Source organism: Choristoneura fumiferana, chromosome Z (assembly GCF_025370935.1).
Source record: "Choristoneura fumiferana chromosome Z, NRCan_CFum_1, whole genome shotgun sequence".
Taxonomy (NCBI): Eukaryota; Metazoa; Arthropoda; class Insecta; order Lepidoptera; family Tortricidae; genus Choristoneura; species Choristoneura fumiferana.
In genome coordinates, this window is record NC_133472.1 from 35232941 (window position 1) to 35258125 (window position 25185).

A 25185-nucleotide genomic window follows, 5' to 3' on the forward strand; every position below is an offset into this window, starting at 1 on the left:
CATCGTTGAATGTATATAATTGTACTTAAGAATTTTTCCTTACCTTTATCTGTGCCTTTATACTATTTGGTTGTCATTGTTATTATTGTTATTTAAGCCGTTGTGTTGTGATATTTTATTTTTAGTGATTAAAAACAAAAAAAAATATATTTTTCGTCATTAGGTCATTACTGTCAACACGTCGTCATTACCAATATAAAAAAAAACATTACCATACTAAATACATCATTACCATTGCATTCATGTAACTTTGAGAGTCTATAACTTCTGATTCGCTTGTTGAATTTTAGTGCCTTTAGTAGTTTTGTGAATGTTATTAAAAAAATATTTAATTTTATAGCGGTTTGCACGCATTTCCGATCACTTTTTTAAAAATCATCAAAATAAATCAGAAAGAATCAAAACGGCGGACCTACCCCGTGTACACGCCCATAGAATAGAAGCTCCTGTCAGTTTCTATACGAGCGTGTATGTACACAAAAAACAAACAGGGCTGGTATTTCCATTACGGTGTTATCCAGGTCGGGAAAGAGTGTCGCCCCAAAATAACACCTTCAAAAATTCTAATTCATTTATTTGTGATTGAGACGATTGAAACTCAACGCTAAGGTAAATTGAGCCGTGAAATTGTAAATTACAATGCATTAAATGAAAGCCGCCAGTTCCTTGTATTTTACCATGGCGGAAACGCAAGTTGCCCACTTAGTGAATGATATATTGGTAAGTAACACTAGCTTGTTATTATTATTAAATATAAAATTTATAAAATTAGGCGTATGTATTATATTTGTACTCCTACACTTAAATTACATATTAAATACAAACCGTTTTTCTGCTTGTTAGTATTTTTTCGCGTCATAATAGTTAAAAATAATTTAAATAAAATTTCAACAGAAGGTAGTTTTCTAACTAGGGATCGACATAGGCAACAGGAGATCAAAGGTTGTCTAATTTATTTATAGTGATATTAGCTAGTATAATACCTAGTTTTTATTCCATGTCTACCTATGTCATAAAAGAAACTTATATGCTTAATTTTATCTTTAAACAACTGTAGATTATTTAAATAAAAAAAGTTTTTGTACCTATTTGCTGAGCGGGTTTTAAGTCCACGTCTCTAGCCGAGTATGCTGCCAATTGTATTATGTTGCACCCATTCAACCCACCCATAATTAATGTTCACTTGCATATAACTGTTAACACAACACAAATATACACAGCTCGAAAATGTACAGGGATAGTACCGTAAGTAGTCCCAAGTCTAAAGAGTGGCCTACGAGAAGTAAATTGTGAAAAATCACAGATGCCACAAATATTGCTTTTGTGCAATAATAACTCGATTTTGCAGTCGCTAAGCACTCTCTTGAAAATAATCTTGATGGTGCCCATGTCTGGCTCTGTCACCAACCCAATCAATGCAGTTTTGTTGCACCAAAATTACTTTATCTTCAAGTTTAAAATTTCAATTAATAAATGCTTGTTAACTTAATGATGGTTGCCTTTATGTAACTAAACTGTGTGGGAGGAGTAAAATTAAAAGTAAATAAATAAATATATATATTTTCCTTCTGATATTTTAATGAGGCTTTATTACACCAAATGTGACTATGTCAGCAGTGGCGTAGCTACCAAGGGGCTAGGCGGGGCAGTGCCCCGGGGCCCTAAAGCTCAGGGGGCCCTCGAAATTCTGCTTTATAGCTGATTGATAAAGTTGCTTAGCATTTTTAAAGTAGGTATTTGTATATATAATGATTTTACTTCAAAAAACCTTACCAGTTTTGATAGCAGTGGGCCCCATTTTTTTATTTGCCCCAGGGCCCTAGGTTACCTAGCTACGCCACTGTATGTCAGCCTAATGGGGAGCCTCAGATATATACACCTACAGACAATATATTTTATTCACCAATATTTCTAGCCATATTTGATTCAGATCATGATCTTACATATTCCTGATGTTGCAGCGAGTTGAGACAGTGGAGGAAGCATTCAGTTGCTTTCTGGTTTACAAACCTGATCAAGAAAATGAGAGGTTAGCAACATACCAGAAAAAACTATGTGCCATCATGTCACCAATAAGTGTAGAGATGCAAGAGCCTGCTATAAGGCAGTACCTCACACTGACAGCAGTCCTCACAAATAGATACAAAATGAAACAGTTGCTAACACTCATGGAGAATTTAGTCAATACAAACATCATCCAAGCTCGGTAAATGATTCTGTTTAAAAATTATAATTTATCCCTTAGTTTATTAATAATGTATTATTAAGATTAACAAATCAAATCCAGAGCTATTGTGATAATGATCTTCTGCTATGCAATTTTATTTAGTGTAAGAACATAAAATCTTCTCTTTTTTAGCACACTCTGTGACTGCATATTGACTAGTGAAAAGCTAATTTATAAAAATGCAGACTATTGGATAGAATGTTTTAATTTGATCAGAAGAATTATAGGCGGTGTGGATTACAAAGGCGTCAGAGAAATTATGAAGGTAATCATGTTTTTTTTAAATTTATTGTTCAGGGTAATATTTTGTTAATTTATGATATGAAGCCAATAGTGCTTAAAATTCAGTTTGAGGGTAATGTTGAGCTAGTTCGTAGTTCGACAGCCCTCTCGCTCCTCCCATATAGGGGGGAAGGGAATGTGTTCCTATTGAGCCCCGTCCATTTGGCTCTGCCACTATAAAACCATCATTTGTTTAATATTTCAGGGTTGTCGAGAAAAAGCACACACACTGCCAATGCGACTGAACTCTAGCACAATGCCTCAGTTGAAAGCCCTTTACAATGTGATAGAGTACATATTCGATCGCAATGCATCCTTGCTGCCTGCTTACTTCATTGTCACCGAAATACAAAAGGATTATCCAGATAATAATCACTGGCCACATTGGGTAAGATTGCATTTATGCTACATACATAATTAATTGCCCTTTAGCTTTGCGAATTTCACTCTTAAATTAATATGTGAGTATTGTTATCAATGGGGGTACAATCAACAATTGCTTTGAACTGTATTTTTAATGTCTTTCTAAAGTTCTTGCTTTAAATAGTTTATTGAATCAGGTGTTACTTTGCGGAGGCCCATATCAATGAACTATAACAATAACTTTGCTCACCCGCGCGCGATCTTCGGTCGCAGGTGAGCAAAGTCATTGTTTAGTTCATTCTTGCTTTAGCAAAAAAAACACTAAATATATTTTTTTTAGCAACTGGCGAAGCTTCTGACTAGCTTTGTTCAAAGTTTCAAACCTTGCGCTCAAATGGTGTCGATAATAGGACATTCTCACATGTTGCCAGTGGTTGAATTCTCTGGATATGCTGATCACCTAGTGAATCCGTGGCGATTAGATCCAACTACCTTGAAATTTTCACTCAAAGGTAGTCTACCTTATGACGACAAATTACTAAAGCCACAAATATCTTTGTTGAGGCATGTGTTACAACAACCATATTCCAGAGACATGGTATGTTCGATGCTAGGGCTTCAAAAGCAGCACAAACAGCGTTGCATAGCACTAGAGGATCAACTGGTAGAGCTAATGATACTGGCTATGGAAAAAAGTGAACAGGAAAATGAAGACGATGAAATGTCTTCCACACACTGGTGCTGGCTGCATCTGTCATCACAAGTTATTTATTTAATTCTGTTTGGGTTTGCATCATTTCCAAATATAGTAATGGGGCTCCACAATAAATTGATTGGACATGAAATGAAGAAAGGCAGAGATCACCTAATGTGGGTCCTTCTCCAGTTTATTTCTGGCAGTATACAAAGGAACCCGCTTTCCAATTTTTTGCCCATAATAAAACTACATGAGCTTCTATATCCGGAGAAGGAACCCCTGCCTGTACCTGACTGCACAAGGGCACACTGCACGCACCAAATGGCGGTCGTTTGCATTTGGATGCACTTGTTAAAAAAAGCAGAAAGTGAACACAAAACAATGCCAATGCCGCAAAACTTGAAAGTACAATATGAGTAAGTAACACTTTACTTGTTCTTATTAGATTCGGCATAAGCTGAAACTATTAAAATTACTTATCAATATATAATTGATATTTTAGCTTTCTCCAACACTTGATGACGTCGAACAACACACCAACTTTAATGGGATCTGACTATCGCATAGCATTACTATGCAATGCATATTCAACAAATCAGGAATACTACGCTCGACCTATGGGGATCATTATAGAAACACTGTTCGGCAGTCAGAAGTCTTTACCCAATGGGAACCCTGGGACGCCACTGCCCACTGTTCCTTTGTCGATGTGCATACTTGACAGCTTGACGTTGCACTGTAAGATGTCCCTTATACATTCGATCGTGACGCATGTGGCGAAGTTGGCTCAAAACAAGACTAGTATACCTGGGAGCAGTATGATGGCTCCAGCGCTCGTCGAGACTTACAGCCGTCTGTTGGTCTACACTGAAATTGAGTCCCTCGGAATCAAAGGTTTTGTTAGTGAGTGTTATGTGTGATTATTTTCTTGTGCCTTAAGTTTCTTTCTCCTAATGCATGGATGTAAAAAAATGATATTATTTGAATCTCGCGTTTATTTAATATCTTCAGCCTTATTGTTTAATCTAACTTGAAACCCAATCAGTTCATAACATTGTTAACAAAGTTCTGATTTAAGCATGAATTTCATAGTCTTGCAGAGGCCGGCACATACTTAACCTATTGCCAGAGCTTACTAGGATTGCCTCTATTTTTTGCAGTTTTTTTATATTTGTAACATGTATTGCTGGACATGGCTATCTAAGAACTGAGTCAGTCGTAATGTATAACTTTGTGTCTTCTTTTATTAAAACATAAAAGATGTGTAAGATCAATTCCGGGCACGTTTGAGAAAAAGCTGTCTCAAATAATAGAAAATTATTCCTCATGATGTAATTTCTCGTAAATGGGTCTTAAATATCGTCCTTCCTTTGATGAGAAATATATATGTTTGCATTAGACTGTTTCCTTGTGTCATTGGTTTTGTTTCAACAAAGTTTTAACAACCTATTTCCAGTTCAACTCCTACCAAACGTGTTCAAGTCCCAGGCGTGGGGCATACTTCACAATTTGCTGGATATGTTCTCGTACCGGATCCATCATATCCAGCCGCACTACAGAGTCACCTTGCTGTCGAACATACATTCACTGGCCGCTTTCCCGCAAGCCAATCAAACACAGTTGCAGCTATGGTAATACCGCCACTGACACTAAGCAACTTGGGGCATCAATGCGCTAGATTAATTTGGGCATTAACGGATAGGTTTCAATACGAGGGCTGCCTTTTAAGTTCTGTCGTTTGCAAACCTCCCGTGATTATTAACAAAAAAAAACTACCTATGATCTTAAAATACCTACCTAGTATGACTCGAGATCGGCCGAACCGTTTTAGTCTTAGTACAGCGTCGGTTCAAAGTTGACAAATCAGTTGTGAAAATGGAAATTTCGAAGGAAAATTTACGTGCGATAATTTTTTACAACTTCAAAAGGGGTTTAACGATTCTTCAGTGCTTTGAAGAGCTGACTACGGTTTTTAATAATAAATCACCATGCATCCGGACTGTGAAACGCTGGTATTTAGAAATTCTACGTGGTGTGTCTAGTCTTAGTGATAGGCACCGTGAAGGCCGACCAAAAACAGCCGTAACCCAGGAGAACATTGATGCTGTACGGCAACTGATCGTCGAAGATCGCCATGCGACATACCGTGAGATAGAAGCTTCTTTAAGCATTTCAGGGACCAGTGTTCAAAATATTTTGCTTGATCACTTAGGCGTAAAAAAATTGATCTCACTCTGGATACCACATTTACGAAGACCAAAAAATGGCTCGCGTTAGATGGTCTGGTGTCGCAAAACTCTGCGGCAATTCAACCTAGGAGACTCTAAACACGTTTATGACATTATCAGTGGTGACGAATCTTGGATACATGCCTACGATCCCGATTCTAAACAGCAGTCGACTGTTTGGGTGTTCCAAGATGAGCCAAAACCGACCAAAGTAATACGCTCACGGAGCACTTCGATAAAAATGGTCGCCACGATTGTAGCGAAAAATGGCCACGTTGCCACCATCGTGCTCGAAGACCGTAAAACAGTTAAAGGTGACTGGTATATTACCACTGTTTGTTTACCTGAAGTTATCGGCGAGTTCCGAAAAAATAACCCAAGACGTCGTATAGCGCCCGGCAGAAAATTGCGTTTTTAAAATAGCAAAACGTCGAAAATCTGGAACACCCGCCGTACAGCCCAGACTTAATGATTTCTTCACTTTTCCAAAAATCAAACAACGACTTCGTGGTCAACGGTACCGGACGCCTGAAGAAGCGGTTGAGGCCGTTTTGGTGACCCCGACTTCGGACTGGAATAAATGTTTCGAAAACTAGTTCGATCGAAAGAAAAAGCGTATTACATATCACGGTGATTACTTTGAAAAACAATAAATACCAATTAACTCTTAAATTGTCTTTAGTTTTTCCAAACGACACAACTTAAAAGGCAACCCACGTAGGAGCCGTGCGGTGCGAGACACCTTTAAAGAATTATTAGATTACTTAGGCTTAATTTAGATAACAGTTTGATTGGCCAGGCCCTATACTAATTCTCACTCAGGATGGAATCGATCACAGGATGTTAAAGCAAAGACGGGTAAGATTACTGCACAACAAGGAAATTACTGAACCAGTAACAGAAGCAGTGTTGACAAGTCGTCTACTGCCTCCGTGGTTTTGGCGATGGTGACTTATAATATAAAAGAGCATAAGACCTGTAAAAAACTTTTTAAAAGTAATATTAATTTCATAATTAAGAAGAAAATATTTAAGAAGTCCAATAATCTTTCATTTTTCTTTTGAATGATGTGATCTCTGATTACTTTGATAAGTTTCTGAACGCTATATCCTAAATAGTAATTTATTTCTTAATTTTTATAGCCAGCGTTGATTATAGACCCTCTAAAGTTCCTTTCATATAATCATGTAACCTTTCCTTCCAGCTTCGAGAGCACAGCGCTCCGTCTGATCACAAGCCTCGGCAGTTCAGGCGTGCAGCTGCAGATGTCACGCGTGGTCTCTGACCCCAAGTCTCTGGTGTCTTCGGAGAATGAGGAGCTTAACCGTGTACTCGTTTTGACACTGGCACGGGGCATCTATATGACTGGGGCAGGTTAGGGAAAACTTTAGGGCCTCTGCTAACTCGCGCGGGTGATGTAAGGCTCGGGCGCCCGCGTGCTTGTTTCATGTCGTCTGATAGACCATTGAAACAAACGAGTTCGCGGGGGCCCTAAATGGGTCAATTTATTTTTTCCAGATAAAGTACAGAAATTAAATAATTAGATGTTATTTGCTACATTTTAAAGTGGAATAGGGTTATGACACTTATTTTAATTTAAAATATAAATTGTGCGGTTAAAAAAACTGTTGCGCCCTACCAGCTTTAGGGCATCCAAAGTATCTGCAATTATATTTTCTCTGTAAAATATGTATCCTTTTTGTTTCCAGCCAACGACGGTTCAGCAGTGAAAGAATTACTCACAACGATCATGACGAATACGCCGCACATGTGGTCGCAGCACACATTACAGTGCTTCCCGCCCGCCCTCGTTGACTTCTTCTCACAGGTAGATATTATGTACTCGTTACAATAGTACATTACTGCAGAGGCCGCGACATAGGGGATTGCCATTATAGATGGCCGAGTGTTAACGAGGTGAGTGTGAGGAGTGAGTGTTATCTAGAGATTCGAGGCCGACAATCCCTGTTCGCGAACGAGGCTTGTATAGCGCGTTTCTCAAATAAATTCAAGGAAATAATACCATGTCACTTGATGATGAACTCATATCGGAAACAATACCTAACACTTATTTAAATTAAAAACCAGTCGTTGTAGGTATAAACCGTATAAGTATTTGTTTTTTTTTTCTATTCCCGCCAAAATACTCATTTAGCTATTTTTTTGTAAGCTTTATTAAAAAAACCGACCAAGTGCGAGTTGAACTCGCGTGGAGAGGGTTCCGTACCCTACAAAGCCAAAGTCAAATGTTTTCCTCTATTTTTTTTTATAAATATTTTTACAGTGCTAAATATCACATTTGAAATCCTCACAGTAAGACGCGAGTTTACTACTAGCGCTATCTAGTGGTGTTTTAGTGAGCTATTTTCCGTAAGTGAACGTTTGAGTTTACTACTTTATTTTGAATTAATATGTCTTATAGGTTTTCCTGTAGTCTACAAGCAATGAACGATATTTTGTATTTTTTTCAAAATTTTAGGCTCTGTAGTTTCGAAGATCAGGGGGGGGGGATAAATTTACGTCTTCTTTCATGAATAAAATCAAGACTATTTATTTTACAATAATAACAATATATTTGAGATCCTCATAACGAGCCCTTTCATTTGATTTATGACACAGTAAGGTTTGCTAAACTTTTTTAAATTTCTTAATTTGACATCCGAAAATGACCCTTATTTAAAAAAAAATATTTATTTACTTTGCAGATCTGTGTTTCTTTGGGTCATAGGATTATTATTACACCATTCTACCAATTTTCACCTGATTTGGTCCAGACCAGTAGGTTCGGAGCAAATATGGCTGTGACAGACGGATGGACAGACAGACAGACGCACAAGTGATCCTATTCCTGTAAGGGTTCCGTTTTTTTTGTACAGAGCCATAAAAATGTCGATACCTTATTAATACGGTATTTGACTATTTTGTATATGTTTTATAAATTAAAACTACACAATGCCTGTTATAGAATAGAAAAAAAATTTAAGCTACCTTTACAAATAACAAAGTAATAAAGGTTTGAAATTCAAGATTAGACAGAGAAAGACATACTGGCATGTAACCGCCAGACTTGCTGCATAGAGTAAAGCGTTTGAGAAAAAGAGAGATATATAGATTTTTCAAAAAAACACTATAAATACAATTTTCAAGCGATTAAAATTTTCTCTTCGCTAAACACTATCTGTATATTTATATTTTCATAATAATATTAAGATATGGCAAAATCAGGAGTAGTCAAATACCGTATTGGTTAAATTATTAACGATAAATGTTAATCCTTGTTTATTTATTATATTGAATACTTGATTTAATAGTCTAGTCAAATAAGAGAATCGTCGATGCTATACAAAGGCGTATGGCGTTCTATCATCATTAAGATGAGGCCGACGTTTCCTTGGATGTTTGAGAAAAATATTAGGAGGCCCCTGTATAAGACTCCGTTTGTGTTGCGAGGAATGCGTATTTCATAAACCAATAGAAACGCTTCATTTACCTCGCCTCGCTCCGCTCAGCTATTTTCACCAGAGATGTGCTGTGCGAGGATGGGTAAATAAAGCGTTTCTCTTGGTTCATGAAAAACACATCCCTCGCAACACATGCTCGCCCATCTCTGGTGGAAACGTAGCCTAAGACCGGCACTCACACAGAGACAAGAGACTGCTTGTTCTACATTTCCGATGCTTAACGATTTCGGTGGGCGAACAATCGATCTAGGTTTTGTCTCTGGGCGAAAGAGTGTTTTTTTAGCCTAAGCGAAGCTCGGTCCCTGGTACTAAGTAATTCAATATGTAATGCAGAATCCAGCTCCGAAGGAGAACAAGCAGATTCTAAAGAAATCCGTCGAAGAGGAGTACCGGAAGTGGACTTCGATGGCGAACGATAATGATATCATATCGCACTTCTCCGTGCCGGGGACGCCGCTGTTCCTCTGCCTCTTGTGGAAGATGATATTTGACACCAATAGGATCAATCCTATCGCCTTCAAGTATGTATTTATAAACATCATTTTCTCTCTCGTTCCTAGGCAAAAACAAAGTTTTACTTAACTGTAACTAGAACACATTGGAAACAAATAAAAAACCGGCCAAGAGCGTGTCGTACACGCCCAGGATAGGGATCAAATAATACTTTTCTAAGGATTTCGTATTGTGTACTAAATCTTCCAAGTTTAGGTATATTTTATACCTTAGGCTGCTATTTACTCTTAAACTACTTATATTTTTTTTATTAATTTTTAATCTTTAGCCGCTATAATTTTCCTTGTAAAATTGATATATTTACTACCATTCTGATTTTTTTTTAATTTTTCCACCCAACAGTTTAAGTTTTAGGACGCTCGATTTCAATGAAAATTTGCACTTTTAAGTTGAATATTTCGCAAACAGATCACTGAATAGAAAATTTGTCTTAGCAACCCCCCAATGCTTTTAAAAAACGATACAGGGTTATAACCACAATATAGGGTTAGTCGAGTTTTTTTTTTAACTTTTTTTTTATTGTACCACTTTGTCGGCGTGACTGATATGTACCTATACTATATTCATGTCAAATTACAGATTTCTAGTACTAACGGTCTCTGAGCTTACCCGCGGACAGACAGACGGACAGACATGGCGAAACTATAAGGGTTCCTAGTTGACTACGGAACCCTAAAAACAGAAAAAGCCTCCTGTAAGCTGAATATCGACCCGGAGTCTTCGCCATCATTCTTAACGAGAGAACCGTAAAATTGTGAAACAAAAATCAGAAAGTAAAATAATGTTTAGCGAAGAAAACAAAAATTCGGAAGAAAATTAAATTTATTGTGATTTTTTTTGATAATCTATATATCTGTCTCTTTCTAAACACGCTTTTCTCTATGCAGTAGGTATAGCGCTACTTGCTTATGACGTAACACGCTAGTATTTCTTTTAGTGTCAAGCCATGAATTTCAAACCTTTAGGTATAACTCTGTTATTGTACGTAAAGGTAGCATGTAAGGTAGGTAGGTAGACAAATTTGCGCGTGACTCCGTAGAACCCTGTTGCAGTCAGCATTTGCCGCACTTATCAAGACGGAACCAATCAAAAAATCTTGACAAGGGCAGTAGAGACTCCCTGCGCCAGGGTTCTACCGTACGTATTTGTCAATATATGAGTACTTAAAAATTACCAGTTTTTCCGTTATTTGATAGGTTAAAACATTTCTGCAACAAATACCGAATACTGAACTACCCTTGTATTTTTTTACATGCTCTGTCAGGACAGGTGGCTTAGATGTGAATCGTCTTGACATCTATAGTCCGTGACCGTATGTCTAACGCACGAGCGCTCGTGATCGCATTCACCCCCTCTTTCGACCCTTAGGGTGAAGTCACATCTATCAACATCAAATCGCATTTTGTGATACAAAAACGCAATATTGTATGAAGTGCGTGCGCATGCGTAAGGGTGAAATACGGACGCATCTTCATACAATATTGCGTTTTTAGGGTTCCGGAGCCAAAATGGCAAAAACGGAAACCTTATAGTTTCGCCATGTCTGTCTGTCTGTCTGTTCGTCCGCGGCTTTGCTCAGGCCCTATCAATGCTAGAAAGCTGAAATTTTGCACGGATATTTAGGTAAACTATGCCGACAAAGTGGTACAATTAAAAATTCAAAAACAATTTTTTTTTAGGGTACCTCCCATAGACGTAAAGTGGGGGTGATTTTTTTTTCTCATCCAACCTTATAGTGTGGGGTATCGTTGGATAGGTTTTTTAAAACCATTTAATAAGACTATTTTTCGATTCAGTGATTAGTTTGCGAAATATTCAACTTAAAAGTGCAAATTTTCATTAAAATCGAGCGTCCCCCCCCTCTAAAATCTAAACCGGTGGGTTGAAAAATTTGAAAAAAATCAGGATGGTAGTCAGTATATCAAACTTTCAAGGAAAACTATAACGGCTAAGTTTGCTTGAGAATTATTAGTAGTTTATGAGTAAATAGCAGCCTAAAGTATAAAATATACCTAAACTTGGAAGATTCCATATAAAATACGAAATCCTTAGATAAATATTACTTAATTTTTTCGTAGTGGCTACGTAACCCTATTTTGGACGTGTCCGACATGCTCTTGGCCGGTTTTTGTATTACAAAATGCGATTCGATGCTGATAGATGTGACTTCACCCTTATGCGATTGTGATTCCGAGTGCATTAGACGATACTGAATTTGCCATATCTTAATATTATTATGAAAATTTAGATATACAGACAGTGTTTAGCGAAGAGAAAACTTAAATCGGTTGAAAATTGGATTTAAAGTGAATTTTTGAAAAATCTATATACCTGACCTGTCTCAAACGCTTTTCTCTATGCAGCAAGTATGGCGGTACTGGCGTGTGACGTCACATGGCAGTATGTCTTTCTCTGTCTAATCTTGAATTTCAAACCCTCATAACTTTGTTATTTGGTAGTTTAAAAATTGTTTATTTATTCGATAACAGGCATTGTGTACTTTTAATTTATAAAACATATACAAAATACCGTATAAGGCCTCTGGTCTGGTCATAACTATTCAGTGTTGTATTAAAGGATACTGGAGCGCATCGGCGCCCGTGCCCTTTCCGCGCACCTCCGCAAGTTTTGCGACTATTTAGTGTACGAAGTCACCAACCCGGCCGGCGGCCCACATATCAACAAATGCGTCGATGCCATCAACGACATCATTTGGAAATACAACATCGTCACTATTGACAGGCTCGTCTTGTGTTTGGTGAGTTGCACTACCTTCTGTATGATCCCGGTAAACGCCCATGTCATAGCATAGTTTCTAATAGTGGGTGCTTTTCATTGTCTTTGGAAAATAGTAGCATGATACCCAGTCATACGCGGAGGGGGGAGGGGGGTTGCCCCCCCTGGAAATTGTAACCTTTACATAATGTATTGAGCGTTAAGTTTTGAAGAAAGCCAGCCGTAGGTATGTATGATAAACCAGGAGGGGGGGGGGTCCAAGCTAAAAAAATCACCTCCCCTGGACCAGAAGATGGGCACGCCCTTGGCATAATATGGTTAAAAATCGTTACTTTTTTTTCTATGAATTAGGCTGCGCTACGAGCAAGTGGATCACCTGATGGTAAATGAATACCGGCGCCCATTGTCTCCCGCCACACAAGAGGACTGCAAGTGCAGATGCTTTTGCAGCCTTGAGGACTAAGATAGAATATCACATGGCCAGTTATTTCACCGACTATCTTTCTCTCATCGCCGGAACACAGCAACTTAAGCACTGTAGCAGCAATTTTTGTAACCTTTTGCCCACGATTTTGAGTCAAAGTATTATTGTTATACCATGAAAATTACACAAGTTTGCGATGCGAAAAAATTATGGTGCTTTTACCTTAATTATTCCTTAGGTACTGAGGCCAAATCCTGACGGCAACGAAAGTCAGGTTTGTCTGTACATCATCCAACTGCTTCTGCTCAAAGGCTCTGAGTTAAGGAACAGAGCGCAAGATTTTGTCAAAGAAAACTCGCCAGAACACTGGAAGCAGAACAATTGGTATGTTATTGAAACTTTTTCATTAAATTTCATTTTAAAAACAATATTAGGATTAGTATACATAGTGCTTAAAAAGAGGCTAATGTAAGCTAATAAATATTAAAACTGGAAATCCCACATCATACGAGTATGTGTGACCCACCTACAGAAAAGACATGTTAGACATGGCTAAAACAACGGTTTTCTCTGTTAACCCTGATTAATTCTGCAATACAATGACAACCCTCAGAAAAGAATTTTAACAGTTGAGATTGTATTGCAAAATGACAGTGGGTTGACACAGTATTGCAAAACAGCATCCAGTTCACATTTCTACTCTTAGACCTAATGAATATAACACAAAAAAAAACATAAAAATCGGTCAAGCCGTTTCGGAGGAGTTTTGTTACTAACACTGTGACAGAGTTTTATACATATACGAGTATTAGAAGACTAGGTGTCCCGGCGAACTTCGTACCGCCTACCTAACAGAGACAATGAATGTCGTGTTAACTTTTATCTTAACTTTTAATGTTGTATTTTATTAATGTAATTAAATGAGTACAAATTAATATTAAGTTAATAGTTTATCCATACTAATATTATAAATGTGAAAGTGTGTGTGTTTTTGTTTGTATGTTTGTCCGTCTTTTGATTCTTGGCATAGAGATAGTTTATGGGCCAGAGACTGACATATAGGCTTCTTTTTATCCCTGAAAATGCACAGTTCCCGAGGGAACATAACCTAATTCCACGCGGACGAAGTCGCGGGCAAAAGCTAGTTAGGATGATTAAAAATAAGGTTTAAATAAAACATAGTCTAACTAACGGTACTAAAATTGACCGACTGATCTGAAATGATTAAGACCAATCGATAAGACAGTAACTTTGTAATTGAGATGGTACTACATTGCGGCCTACCCGCAGTTTATTAGATGCACTAAAACCTTACTAAAAAAATAGCTTACCTACGTCTTATTCCCTACCCCCTACCAAATATACACAAAAAAAAACATAAAAATCGGTCAAGCCATTTCGGAGGAATTTGGTTACAAACAAAGTTACCCGAGAATTTTATATATTAGAAGAAGATAGATAGATTAGATCTTGACATATGTGATTAGTTCCATAACAAATAATTATTGTCAGCAAATAAAAAGCTTCTGAGACATTGTTTTTTTTTGACAATATCTCATTCCAGGTACGACAAGCACCTGGCGTTTCACAGAAAATATCCCGAGAAGTTCGCTCCGGAGGAGGCGACCAGCGCCTACGGCGGTGCCATACCTGTGTACCTGAGCAATGTGTGCCTCCGGTTTATACCAGTGTTGGACATTGTGGTGCACCGCCACTTGGAGACACCGCAAGTCAGCAAGAACTTGGAACAGTTGCTCGAACACCTTGGATACCTTTATAAGTTCCACGGTGAGACGAATGTTGCTACTACAATTAGTTTTCTTTAGTATTGAACAAGATTATTGCCTAGAATTACATCTTTAGTCACCAAAACGCGTTTATTGCTGAAATAAAACGATCCGAAGCAACAAATTGAGTTCAGATTTATCTGTTTAGAAGTAATTTGCGGGAGATAAATGTAGTTATAGCCTACGAACAAATAATAAGTCAGGAATTTGTAACTGCGCTATAAGCATACATACCGTGTTCTAAGCGTGTCCTACGCTAAAGTGCGCATGCGCGTCATTTAATTTTGACTGACATTTATTTTGCAAGTTTAGTGAGCTCACGTCTAATTTTCGAACTTTTGATTGTGAACAGCTCTAAATTACCATGCCAACGTGTGTTATGAAGTGGCGCAGGGACAATGCAAAATTAATTAATAAGTAGTCGTAAAAATATATTTACATTTAATAGAAAAATCGGTCAAGTGCATACAATTACTTTCTGTATACTTTCTATTTTCAGTCGATTTCTTTTTACGTTTAAAATCCATTTATACGCCGAAAAAGTTTTTTCCACTTAAGATATACAATCTATTGAAGTATGTATTGATAAACCGCGTTATTTTTCTACGTATGGCCACTTTGTGTGTGGAATTTGGTCTGAGTTACGCTTTCCTGACTTATTATTTATTCGTAGGTTATAGCATTCAAAATTGAACTTTGTTGATCAGTTCTGCTTTTGTGAATAATCAGGATTCACAGACTAGTTAATTTAATTTCAGACCGGCCAGTAACATTTTTATACAACACCCTGCACTACTACGAAACAAAGCTGCGAGATAAGCCGCTACTGAAGCGTAAACTAGTCAACGCAGTGCTGGGATCTCTAAAGGACGTGCGACCCGCTGGCTGGGCCACCACGGAGGCTTTCCAAGCTTATCTCGTGAAGACCGATGTCGATTCCGCAGCCACTCCGTGGACACCCGACCTTAACTACTACTTAAGTCTCGTCAACAGGATGGTGGACAGTATCCTTTATAAAATAGTTACACTTTTGGGCAATAGGCAATATTACGCAAAACTCTGCGCAGGAGGCGACACTAGCACAAACCTTAGACAAACCGCCTTGACAACGTCAGTTCTCTTTATAGTTTGTGGCCATGACAGATCAGGACATATTTATTAGTAATAACATAAAGGCACTGTTACACATGCTCGTTACTAGCATGTTTATAAGCATGCTTATGAGCATGCCACTAATGAGCATGCTCATGGACTGATACAAACGCGTTCACACTTGCTTTACCTTTCCACCCCCGTCTCGAACATGCCACTTTTTTTTGCCACTAAAAAGTATGCTCGATAGTAGCATGTCCTGTTCACACATGCTACTAGCTAGCATTTGCTCGATAGTAGCATGCTCTCTTGCTACTAACGAGCATGTGTAACAGTGGCCTAAGACTTCAACCTCAAGCGAAATGTGTCAGTTTATTAGAGGGAATAGGGAATATTACTGCAATGTTCTGCCGTCAGAATGCAGCACTATTCGATTCGATAGCATACATAATATGTATAGCTCTATATTTATATTATAAACTGTTTACGGTTTGTCCTACTGCTGCATTCTGACGGCAGAACATTGGAGTAATATTCCCTATTCCCTCAAATAAGCTAACACATTTCGCTTGAGGTTGAAGTCTATTATTTATGGTTATATAGTTCTAAGCAACAAATGGAAATTGCTCACGGTGTAAGCTAAGCTTGCACTTCTTGTTTACGACATAGATGAAATTTAGTATGGAGATAGTTTGAGACCCAGGGTGTCCATAGAACAGTTAGTTTTTTATCTGGGAAAATTGCATATTTACTTCCCGCAGTATAGTGATAAACGAAATCTTCGCATAAGGAGTCGCGGGCAACAGCTAGTCACAAATATAGAAACGGTTCACGGTTTGTTTCTTGATAAAGAGTTTTTATTCGCTAAGCGTGCCCAATGTCCTAACAATAAGTGTATGTTATATTTTCGGGAACAATTAAAATACTAATATTACTTAAGCTCTGGTGAGACATGATCTATAAAGTTACAGAATGAAATGGTTATTAAAACATTAATTGTTTTGGTCACCTACTTCGTCTGCGTATAATTAGTTGACAGCTAATCCAAGGGAATTCTGCAACTTCTGGTTGCATAGGTATTAGTATGGAAGTATGAATAGTATGGTTGAACACTGCTTCATAATCTTTTATTTCATTAATCTAATACGTAACTGCTTTCCTTAAAACATTCTACAGCTATGACAGGCCAGTCTCACTTCCCGAACACTGACTGGCGTTTCAACGAGTTCCCCAATCCGTCCGCTCATTCGCTCTACATAACATGCGTGGAGCTCATGTCTCTACCGATGCCTCCTAACGCCGTAGGCAACAGTTTACTCGACGTGGTCACCAAAGGTTTCGTCGTTATACCAGCAACAAAAATCCAACTCTGGATCAACGCTATCGGCCTCATCATGGCCGCATTACCTGACTCCTACTGGACAGTGCTCCATGAAAGGACACTGGAGTTGATGACCAATAGTGACATGACGGAATGGCAGTACCAACACACGCCTTTCCAGCTGTTTAATTTGGCGACTACAAATGATGGTATGCTGGAGAACAAATACAGTTTAACGCTGGCACTGGCACATGCTGTCTGGTACCACGCTGGTGCGGGACAGATCATGCAGGTCCCTCAGTAAGTAAATGTCATAGTCATAGACTATAGTTTTTTTTGTTGCGATGAACACAATTTACGTCTTTTTTATTTTTTAGTCCATAACCAACGTGTTTAAAACACATTTTCAGCAAATTACGATTAAAAAAAATATTTTTGACGTCTATGTTTTACGTCAATTCCCTTCGTCAAGTTTGTGAAAGTTTTTTCAGTTGTTTCTATCAATGAAATAATCCTTCTGTGAAGTTAACGAAAACCAAGAAGAACACTATACTATAAAATGTGTTTAACATGCCTCAGTAAATTTTGAACCAGAGGGGCTGCTATGAAATTCGAAAATCGAAGTTCGTATCGCATCGTCCCTCTCACTTTCGTTTTAAATAACAGTACCTGGGCTAAGCTAGATCGATTTGTCATCCCCGAAAACCCCCACATACCAAATTTCATCGAAATCGTTGAAATATATATACAAGAATTGCTTGTTTAAAGGTATTAGATAGATTGATAGATAAATAACCGTGAGCGCGACGGCAAGACACGTAGTTCGAATTTTGCACTTCGTAGTAAAGAGCTTGCTCTTTCAAATTCAAAGAAAACATCTCAACATTTCCAGGTTCGTCAAAGAAAAGCTTGCGCCTGAGATCCGCACAGAGATCCAGCTGGTCTTCCTTTGTCACTTGGTGGGCCCGTTCCTGCAGCGTTTCAACTCTGACGTCTCCCGCGCGGTCATGGACATCACGATAACTCTGTACGAGTTGTTAGCGCACATCGACAAAACGCAGCCGCATCTACAGTACATTGATCCTATATGCGACCTGCTGTATCCTTTTCATAATCTGTCAAGAGAAATAGTATCATAGAGCACATTCAATCCTGGTAGTATAGGTTTAGTGCGAAAACTTTTTTTGTTTTCAGTTATAGGCCAATACGATAGTCGTCCGTATTGTTTTTTGTTGGAACTCTCATAAAAATGGTAAAGCACTTACTTGGTTGACTATACATACATTGAGTTATGTTAACAAACAAATGGGTTCGATTTCTTTTTTCTTTCGAATGCAGTTTTTTTTAATAACTAAATCGACATAATTATGGTAAATTACTGATTAAATTACAGGTATTTTTTGACCATTATCAATTTCTTTAACAAAGTCCTCCAGCTACCACATTAAATACATGTTCGTCGGCGACACACTGAAGAACGAGGTGGAAGCGGTGATCAGGAAGCTGCGACCTGCGCTACAGATGCGTCTGCGTTTCATCACACACCTTAATGTGGAACAAATCAACACCGCCTAGCAGAGTGACTACTACAGCTACACACCTTCGAGTACGAGCTCTAGCTCAGAATGAACGGTAACGCTGTAGATAAATAAATAAGGCGCAATTTTAGCCAACTTAGGTACAGTCCTGAACAACAACTTGGGAAGATCCCACTTGTTCAATGGAATTCATTCAGCACGATTTTGAAACTTTTCTACTTCACAGCTTTTCAGTTTCGATGGATAAGAGAATCTACCAACAATCTTCGTTATCAACAAACATTACCGACCAAACTTACGTTCATGCTAGAAATTTATATTATTGCCCGTAGATCATGGGCCTCAGTTTCATTGCGTAGGATCAGTCAATATTTATCTTGTGTCCTTGAACTTGACTTATTATAAATGTAAAAGTAAAACGCTCAAATTTATACACGGAGACAAAAATACAAAAGTCGGTTCCTCGTATGTACAAACAGGTGACATACTTGATGCAAGCTATTATTTTATCATATTAATTTTATTTTAGGTTGTTTAAACCTTTACTTTATTTGCGCCGTATGTAACTTTAATATCAATACGAGTCGCAGAGGAGGGGTCTAAAAAATATCAAAAATCGGAGAGACCCCTTACATTTTTGTTACATCTTTGCCTGTTTTTTATTGACTCTGTTTTAACATGTATGCGCAACGTAAATAAAGATGGATAATATACATACATAATGAATGCCCACAGACGAATGTGATCATTTTTTTAGTCGCATTGTAAGTATTGGCATGGTTGGCTCAAGAGTCTAATTATAAGATCTTTTTTACAATTGTATCTGACTAAACCTGGGTTTGTATCTTTTGTAGCCGCCAGTATCTGTAACTTGCGCATGACTTGTGTCTCGAAACGTGAGACAAATACACGATACAAATACAAAGCAGACGCAGATTTTATTTAGAACTGCTGCACCCAGGAACTTCAATTGCCTTTAATGGATTCAGAACTGTGCTATTGTTGTATATCGCGCGTAGTATCTAACTAATCATATCAAACGGTACCGTGATTAGATGCTGCGCCAATGTGATAGTTGAAAAAGATGGGTAATTCGATTGCAACGACGTGCGTTAGACAATTAACCCTTTCGTTTCTGCGAAATGCAAAAAATCTGCCCTGTATGCCAAGTTCAGTGAAAAGATATCTGCTCCTGAGTCCTGTAGGCGAGTAAACTCGTTAATGGAAATGACGCTCTTACGTCCGAAAGGCGACTTAACTCGTCTAGGTAAAACGCTTTTCAGAGCCGGTAGACGAGATAACTCGTTAGCTAATATCTGTATTGTACCAAATTGTACTTATAAAAAATAAATACTGAATATTTCACTCTCAAACTTAGGAACATAAAATAATTATATATATACCTAGTTGGCAACATCACTAAGTAATTATTAAGTGATGTTACAGTGTTGTCAATAGCAAATAGGCAAGATTCAAGATAAAGAATACGAGGCGCAATGTGCCCGGCTGTGGAAGTGATTGCCGATTGCCTTAATCCAGTATGTAGCGCCAAAAAATAGAGAACGAGTTAAGGAGCGGCCTTACCGCTGCTTAAAAAACGGTGACGGTATGGAATCGCAGTGACGCATCGTATGCGCACCGTTTTTTTGCATACTATCCACACCGCTGCTTAAAATACGTAAACGGATGGAATCGCAGTGACTTGCCGTAAACGTCAGGACTTTACCGCATGCTCTCTACCAAAAGTCGTGACGTTTACGGCACGTGACTGCGATTCCGCACCGTCTGCACATTTTAAGCAGCGGTGTGGAGGGAATGTGATAAAAACGGTGCGAATACGATGGGTCACTGCAATTCCGTACCGTCGCCGTTTTTTAAACAGCGGTGTGGCCGCTCCTTTACTCGGTTACCGGATCTGAGAGCTGATCGCACGAAACGAGTTAATTCGTCAGCCGAACTGAAAGGTTTAAGCTACTGATTTGCTTATGATGAAATGCGATTGTTATATATAATTACCAAATGTCCATATTTGGTTTTTTTTTTTTACTTAAGTGACATGAGTGAAGAATTTTGTAAAGTATGTATATATTTGTTTGTAAAATTGAGAAAAAAAGTGCTAAACGTGTGAATTCATAAAGCAATGCAATAATATAAGTAAATAATACTAAAGTACAGTATATTTACTGAACGTTTTTATATTAAAAAAGACCGTTATCACAACACAACAGTTTCCGTTGTTTTACATACTTTCTTTGATCAACGGTATCGGTATGTTATATTTTAAAATGGTTGTACTTTAGACTGGTGGTAAAACTGTGGTACCGTACCGCTTACTATTATTACTAAACCAATAAACCAATTATGCTTAAATGGGCGGCTAGCACAAATGCCCGCGGCTCACTTTACCATCTTTCTTCTTTGGGTTTCTTTCAAACGAATGCATTAAGAAACGGACGCAAAATTCCCTTGAGCTAGCCGTTCTGTATAAGTGATTGAATTTAGGCTTAGATTAATTGTTAGTGAAGTCCTCATTACAATCAAATTTATGTAAGTAATACGGAATCACAAAACTAAGCAAATAACATTCACTGTTTATGCAATAGGTACTATTGTCTATTGTATATAAGTAGTTATACATATTTTATATTTAGAGGTAAGTATTTAAGAAATAGGCACCTAACGTATTTTTTATTCATAAATTCATGATCAACTAATTGAACTTATAAAAACATTTCATTGTATTGTTTACCCAATCGTCGCATCAAGTATGGAGCATCACAATCTTATTGTAGACATTATAAACTATTTTTAAAACTACACATCACAGTTTTAGTTTTGTATTGTTATTGTAAGTAGTTGCATGTAAGTAAATAAATTATAAGTTAATTTAGGGGCTGTTTCACCATCCATTGATTTGTGTTAACTGGCGGTTAGGTGTGATGCCGTCTCTATTTTTTTTGTTCGAATAGACGGAGACGACATCACATTTAACCATCTGTTAACGCTAATCAATGGATGGTGAAACAGCCCCTTAATCACAATAGGGAAGTGGAGTACGCAAGAAGATGAACAAGCACTGTTTAAAATTAAGCGCCAATTTCGCATGTATATTGTGTTGACTTCGAAGAGGTGCCGCTGTGATGTTTTCATCTTCTAGCTTACTGCCATGTCTGTGCCAAAAAACAATTTATTCTATTTTTGTTGTTTCCTTTTTCGCTGAGCGTAAGTATACTCGTAGAATGACACAAGAGCTGTTGTCTTATTTAGATACGTGTGTGCGAACACAGATCGGTTACTTGTTATCAAATCCAAACTTTATTGGCACATAATATGCATCCCGTCACATCAGGAATATCTGTAATATTTGCCCTCATAGAAAGTCCTTGTAGGTCCATGAAAAATTTAAGACTAGGCAAAGTATGAAGCAGCGCAGGGCAACGCATTCGAGCAAGAGAGTTTCAGGCCCGCCGCTGGCTGTTTAAACGCCCGCGTGCAATACCGATAAAGCCGCCCGCACCGTGTACGTCCTCATGCAAATTATGAGAATGTTTCGTATATCGTAATATCATATGTCGCCCTTGTGCGGTGCACGCCCTGCGCACCCGTTCCCGGCGGGCCTGGAGAGTTTTATAGTAACATGAAACTACCGTGAGACTCACGGTATGAATTAATGATATTGTACCGGATAACTCACGTCTTAAATCATATCAAGCTAAACTAAACTAAAATATCATTTAATATTAATGTAACAGATTCCGTTTATCACATCACACACACATGTCACATTAACACACTTATTTCTCTTATTAGTCAATCTTGTATGCGACCCGTGCGTGGCTGCAACAAAAGTGTGCAGCTACTTTTGGTGCTGACTGTATCCGATTACAATAACTGAGATGTGTATATTTTGTATTCTGACATGCACTTTCGCCTCGATTGGCTGGACCTGCGTCCTTGTTCGTGTGTTATTTTGGTTTTTGGCACTGGTTCCCTTTCAGCAAGCAAGCGCTTATTAAAACACAAAGCTTTCAATTCTTCTGGAGTAGCTTAAAGTAGGAGTTAATTTTTGCCTTTTGTGATCGAGACAAAAAAACACTACAAAGTGTAAACAAATTTTAAATAAGCGCATAGGAGCTAGGGTAGGGTACATGTTATGCATTTAAAGTTTTTAAAAGAGGTTCTTAATGATAAACCTGAATGCATTGAAAGTTTGAAGTCACTACGTTACCTGACATTCGAAAATGTACGACTCGTCAAAGTGCATTTCGTGTCTAACCATAATAATGTTGTGAAATAACGATCAAAACTTATTTACAATTTAATGATGTTATGATTATGGCAGAGTCATTTTACTATGATCCCTATGACCTGTACCAATAACACTTAGGGCCTGTTTCACCACTCGTCGACTAACTTTAAGTGACGGATATCAGTGGTGCTGTCTCTGTTTGTTTTGTCCGAATAAACAAAGACGGCATTACTTTTATCTGACACTTAAAGTTAGTCAACAAGCGGTGAAACAGGCCCTTAAAATGATAGCTCTACCCTACGTAAAGTTTAGGTATTATAGTCGTTATAAATAAGTACCTACCTAAACACATCAGTTTTAATAAAATTTTGACTATGACATTTCATAGTCTGTATTTTTTCAAGAAATTTATGTAGGCAATGGATCATGGTAATATGACTAATATACGAGTTTACGGTTTAGGTATCTAAATATTCCCAATTTAAGTTTATTTTATGCTCCACCAATGCAAAACAATGTACAAATAATTATAGTCCGGTGGCTAAATTATATGAAATCTATAATCAGTTTTTCCTCATGATTTTGTGGTTTAATATTACATATTTTTACATTTGACTGTAAGTCTTTGTTCTGGCTTTAGATAGGTTAGTGATAAGGATAAGCTAAAACAAGCGTGTAATTTTTCTCGCTTGTGAAAGATGTGATTTTGTTTTACTACTTTACTGGAGCAATAGGTTATTGTAATAAAAACTTAATAAGGTCTAAAGTTCCAAATCACGTCGTTGTGTTGATTTTATCCTAATTAAAATTTAATATATAAATCGGAAATCACGTGTCTTTTTTTTACAGGTTGCCTATTATGAATTTATGACCTTGTCTCTTGTGCATTCTTATGGAAGTTCTATTCGTAACCGAAGCAATCTAATATTCAAAATAATTAAGTATTTACATCCAAAAACCCTGGTTTGAAATGAAAGTTTCGAATAATATTGGATAGGGGCGGAATCTATCTCTAACTGGGTCACTTTATGACATAAATAAAGTAATAAATAAATATCATGGGACACTTGACACCAATTAACCTAGTCTCAAACTAAGCAAAGCTTTAGTAAAATCCTTGCGACATCACCTCACTACCGTTAAATGGCGCACAAGCAGCTGTTTTTATTTTTAGAAAATAAAGTAATGAACATACGCTCAAAAACTAGTTAATTGATGGCATGGAGCTAAAATGGGGGTGATTTTTTTTTCTCATCCAACCCTATATTGTGGGGTATCGTTGGATAGGTATTTTAAAACCATTAGGGGGTTGCTAAAACGATTTTTCGATTCAGTGATTTTTTTGCGAAATATTCAACTTTAAAGTGCAAATTTTCATTAAAATCGAGCGTCTCCCCCTCTAAAATCTAAACCGGTGGGTGGAAAACTGAAAAAAATCAGGATGGTAGTAAGTATATCAAACTTTCAAGGAAAACTATAACGGCTAAGTTTGCTTGAGAATTATTAGTAGTTTATGAGTAAATAGCAGCCTAAGGCACAGAATAATAATAAGTATAGTAAAATATACCTAAACTTGGAAGATTCCGTATAAAATACGAAGTCCTTAGAAAAATATTACTTACTTAATTTATCGTAATGGCTACGGAACCCTATTTTGGGCGTGTCCGACATGCTCTTGGCCGGTTTTTTTTTCGTGCTACGGGTCAAATTGATTCTTATGGCCTTAAAGATCAATCGTTCCGATTTTCATGCTATCACATGGTGATGTGCAACTTTTTTTGGCGTACCTCTAACACTAAAAACACAACAAAAAAAACTACAACGGTCTACTGGACCTGATGTATGTGTATTCTGTTATTTTATTGTTTACCGCTTCGCTGATTATCGAGTGCTTGACAATTTAAGTTTCGCGCTTTTAAAGTTGAGCGACTATGATGGAAGAGACACACCTTAGATGAATGATTGGTCTCGCGCGCTCGCTCGACAACGACGACGAGTTTCACTGCGCAAACTGGCATTATAATTTGGTTTATGACCAAAATTTATCAAAACATTCGGAACACGCACCTCACGCACAGTCTGCAACGCGACTGAGCCAAGTACGCCGATTTCGGCGTACTATTTGTTGCCGCATTTCACAAGACCGCCGGCGGTATCTAGTCGAGCGAGCGCGCGAGACCAATCATTCATCTAAGAGACACACCTATTCGGTCACGAATCCTATTTATTTTTTATCAGATTCTTTCCATAATTTTTAATAACTAAAT

At 37.7% G+C, this 25185-nt stretch overlaps 1 protein-coding gene across 1 annotated transcript; it reads left to right on the forward strand.

Moving 5' to 3' along the window:
- Positions 1-202: 202 nt before the first annotated feature.
- MED23 (mediator complex subunit 23) lies at positions 203-23749 on the forward strand. The gene is made up of 17 exons (XM_074098605.1): positions 203-720; positions 1962-2206; positions 2360-2492; positions 2715-2897; positions 3213-3985; positions 4072-4472; positions 5026-5200; positions 7002-7171; positions 7507-7625; positions 9592-9779; positions 12349-12529; positions 13170-13315; positions 14496-14719; positions 15477-15722; positions 16987-17431; positions 18024-18230; positions 18568-23749. The coding sequence occupies exons 1-17, from the start codon at positions 649-651 to the stop codon at positions 18704-18706; spliced, it is 4047 nt and encodes a 1348-aa protein (XP_073954706.1). The 5' UTR covers positions 203-648; the 3' UTR covers positions 18707-23749.
- The last annotated feature ends 1436 nt before the right edge of the window (positions 23750-25185 follow it).

Excerpts from the sequence above, each read along its gene's own strand:
- MED23 (XM_074098605.1), top strand. The coding sequence starts at position 649 with ATGAAAGCCGCCAGTTCCTTGTATTTTACCATGGCGGAAACGCAAGTT. Across the intron at positions 7,626-9,591 it reads TCGTTGACTTCTTCTCACAG|AATCCAGCTCCGAAGGAGAA; the intron begins GTAGATATTATG and ends TATGTAATGCAG. Across the intron at positions 13,316-14,495 it reads CACTGGAAGCAGAACAATTG|GTACGACAAGCACCTGGCGT; the intron begins GTATGTTATTGA and ends ATCTCATTCCAG.